The sequence below is a fragment of the Cricetulus griseus genome, chromosome 5 (genome assembly GCF_003668045.3).
Source record: "Cricetulus griseus strain 17A/GY chromosome 5, alternate assembly CriGri-PICRH-1.0, whole genome shotgun sequence".
NCBI lineage: Eukaryota > Metazoa > Chordata > Mammalia > Rodentia > Cricetidae > Cricetulus > Cricetulus griseus.
This window is the reverse complement of record NC_048598.1, coordinates 101,052,799-101,055,229: the sequence shown is the minus strand read 5'-3', so window position 1 is coordinate 101,055,229 and position 2,431 is coordinate 101,052,799. Positions and strand designations below refer to the sequence as shown.

At 57.3% G+C, this 2,431-nt stretch overlaps 1 protein-coding gene across 1 annotated transcript; it reads left to right on the top strand.

Moving 5' to 3' along the window:
• Positions 1–703: 703 nt before the first annotated feature.
• Gamt (guanidinoacetate N-methyltransferase) lies at positions 704–2,431 on the top strand (the record flags this gene model as incomplete). The annotated part of the gene is given in 5 exon segments (XM_027419381.2): positions 704–849; positions 956–1,019; positions 1,406–1,473; positions 1,588–1,698; positions 2,130–2,431. Coding segments are annotated over 5 exon segments (530 nt in total), but the record flags the coding sequence as incomplete, so codon positions are not given.

The window sequence follows — 2,431 nt, the reverse complement described above, 5'->3', positions numbered from 1 at the left end:
TGGGGCCCCCTGGCCGGGAAGGGAGGGTGTTGCCAAAATGTGGACACGCGCAAGAGGAGCCTGCTCTGAACTGGGACTTCCTCTCCAGAGGGAAAAGATTTCTCCCCGGGGCTGGATTGAAGGATGGGTCTTCCGACCACAACACTGAGGGGAAATAGGGGACAGAGTGGAGGGGCTTGGGGCTGGGGCTGGTCTGAGCCTCTCCGGGCTGTGGCTAAGAATAGCCTGGGAAAACTGAGCAGAGAAGCAGCTGTCTGGGTGCTGTGGTGAGAGAGGACAATGGGTGTTTGGGGCTTCCCAGTCGCAAACAGGGCAAATGGACCATGGGCCTCCAGTTCACCCAGGGCAGATGGGGACCTAGTGTCAGGTGATAAATGAATGGGGGGGGGCTGCAAGTGTCGGGCCTCCAAGCCGGCCTTGGTCCTTGCTAACCCCACAGAGAAGGGCCACAGCACAAATAGTGTGGGCAGGCGCTCAGAGTCCAGGGATCCCCGGGGCTAGGCTCAAGATCATTGGCCTGTCCATAGCCTCCCAGGCCAGCCTGGCAGATGTCCAGGGCCCATACTATTCTGTTACTTTGTTCTGTCCACCCACATGGTCCTGCTGGCCCTGTTGTCCTTGAGGCGTGTGACTGGCAGCCAGGTCCCACCCCCACGTTCCCCTCCCCCAGCCAAGGCAGCTGTCATGTGTTTTGTACTCCTAGGGGGTCGTGTCCTGGAAGTGGGCTTTGGTATGGCCATTGCGGCCTCCAGGGTACAGGAGGCCCCCATAGAAGAACACTGGATTATTGAATGCAATGATGGCGTCTTCCAGCGCCTACAAGACTGGGCCCTGAGACAGCCACACAAGGTACTGCTGGGGTGGCAACCTGGGAGTAACCCCCATAGCTAGGAGATCCTGGGGACAATGTGACCCAACCCTTGCAACCTTCTCTCTTGTCCTTTTCCCTTCCAAGGTTGTTCCCTTGAAAGGCCTATGGGAGGAGGTGGCACCTACACTGCCTGATGGCCATTTTAATGGTGAGGGGGCTCTGTGAGCCCAGCAAAGGGGCCAAGCTTCAGGGACTGTGCTGGCCTCCGGCTCCTTCTTGGCAGCCTGCGCCTACCATTGCACTACCATAACCTCTTTAGCTTGGTGGGGCATCAGGAATGAGGGTCTGAGTTTGTTCCCAGGATTCACATGATGTAAGAAGAGAATGGACTCCCCCAAGTTGTCCTCTGATTGCATGTGTCCCCCACTCCCTACCCCAACAAGTGCACTTCCAATGTACCCTGGGGACCGAGCCCTTGGGAATAGACTACATGAAAACAGAGAGAGCAGGATTGCTAAGGACAGCTGTGGGCTGGTCAGATGAGGCGGGGCAAGGCTGTGTGTGCCCTCACTGGCAGGCATGTGTCCTCTGCAGGGATCCTATATGACACATACCCACTATCTGAGGAGACCTGGCACACTCACCAGTTCAACTTCATTAAGGTGGGACTGTAGGGCCAGGGGTGGTGGGTGGGCAGGGCATGTGACATCTATAGACTGTCACCTCTCTTCCCATGTTCCCTCTACCCACTCATGTGCACTGGCCTCTCTTTGCAGAAGCATGCTTTCCGTTTGCTGAAGCCTGGTGGCATCCTCACCTACTGCAACCTCACATCCTGGGGGGAGCTCCTGAAGTCCAAGTTCACAGACATCACCACCATGTTTGAGGTGTGACCACCTGATAGTGACTGGCAGTGACCTGTGACATAGGGCCCCACTCTGCTCATGGGCCTCGGGGGTCAGAGATCTTGACCCCTGAGTTGGGAATCAGGAACAAACACCCTTACTAGTTTAAGCCTCCCAAGGCTCCCCAGTGCCTCGGTACAGCCCTGCTCACTGCTCTCTACCCATGCGGCCATGCACAGGTAGAGGCTGATGCTCTTCTGGGCCTACAGGCTGTGTCTTCAACTGCCTGCCAGGTGTGCCAGGGCCAGCAGGACCCTGAATCAGCTGGGGCCCATGAGTCTCTCCTCTTGCTTGAGGCTGGCTGTGGGCCTGTGCAAAGATGCACGTCAGGGACTAGCCCCCAAGGTTACCTCACACCCAGACCTAGGTCCTCTCCCATGTGGTCTGGGGTGACTTGTGCCCCCTCCCTACAGGAGACACAGGTGCCTGCGCTGCAAGAGGCGGGCTTCCGGAGAGAAAACATCCGCACTGAGGTGATGGCACTGGTGCCGCCCGCGGACTGCCGTTACTACGCCTTCCCTCAGATGATCACACCCCTGGTCACCAAGCACTGAGCAACTGGCCCAGGGTTGGAATGAACGAGCCTATGTCCTCTTCAGTGCCTTGATGGCTGGAGTGTAGGCTCCAGCCTCTCAGCTATCTCTGCAGTGTGACATTCTGTCTGGCCCCACTCTCTTCCCACAGCTCAGGGGTAAAATAAATGCTAACAAGAATA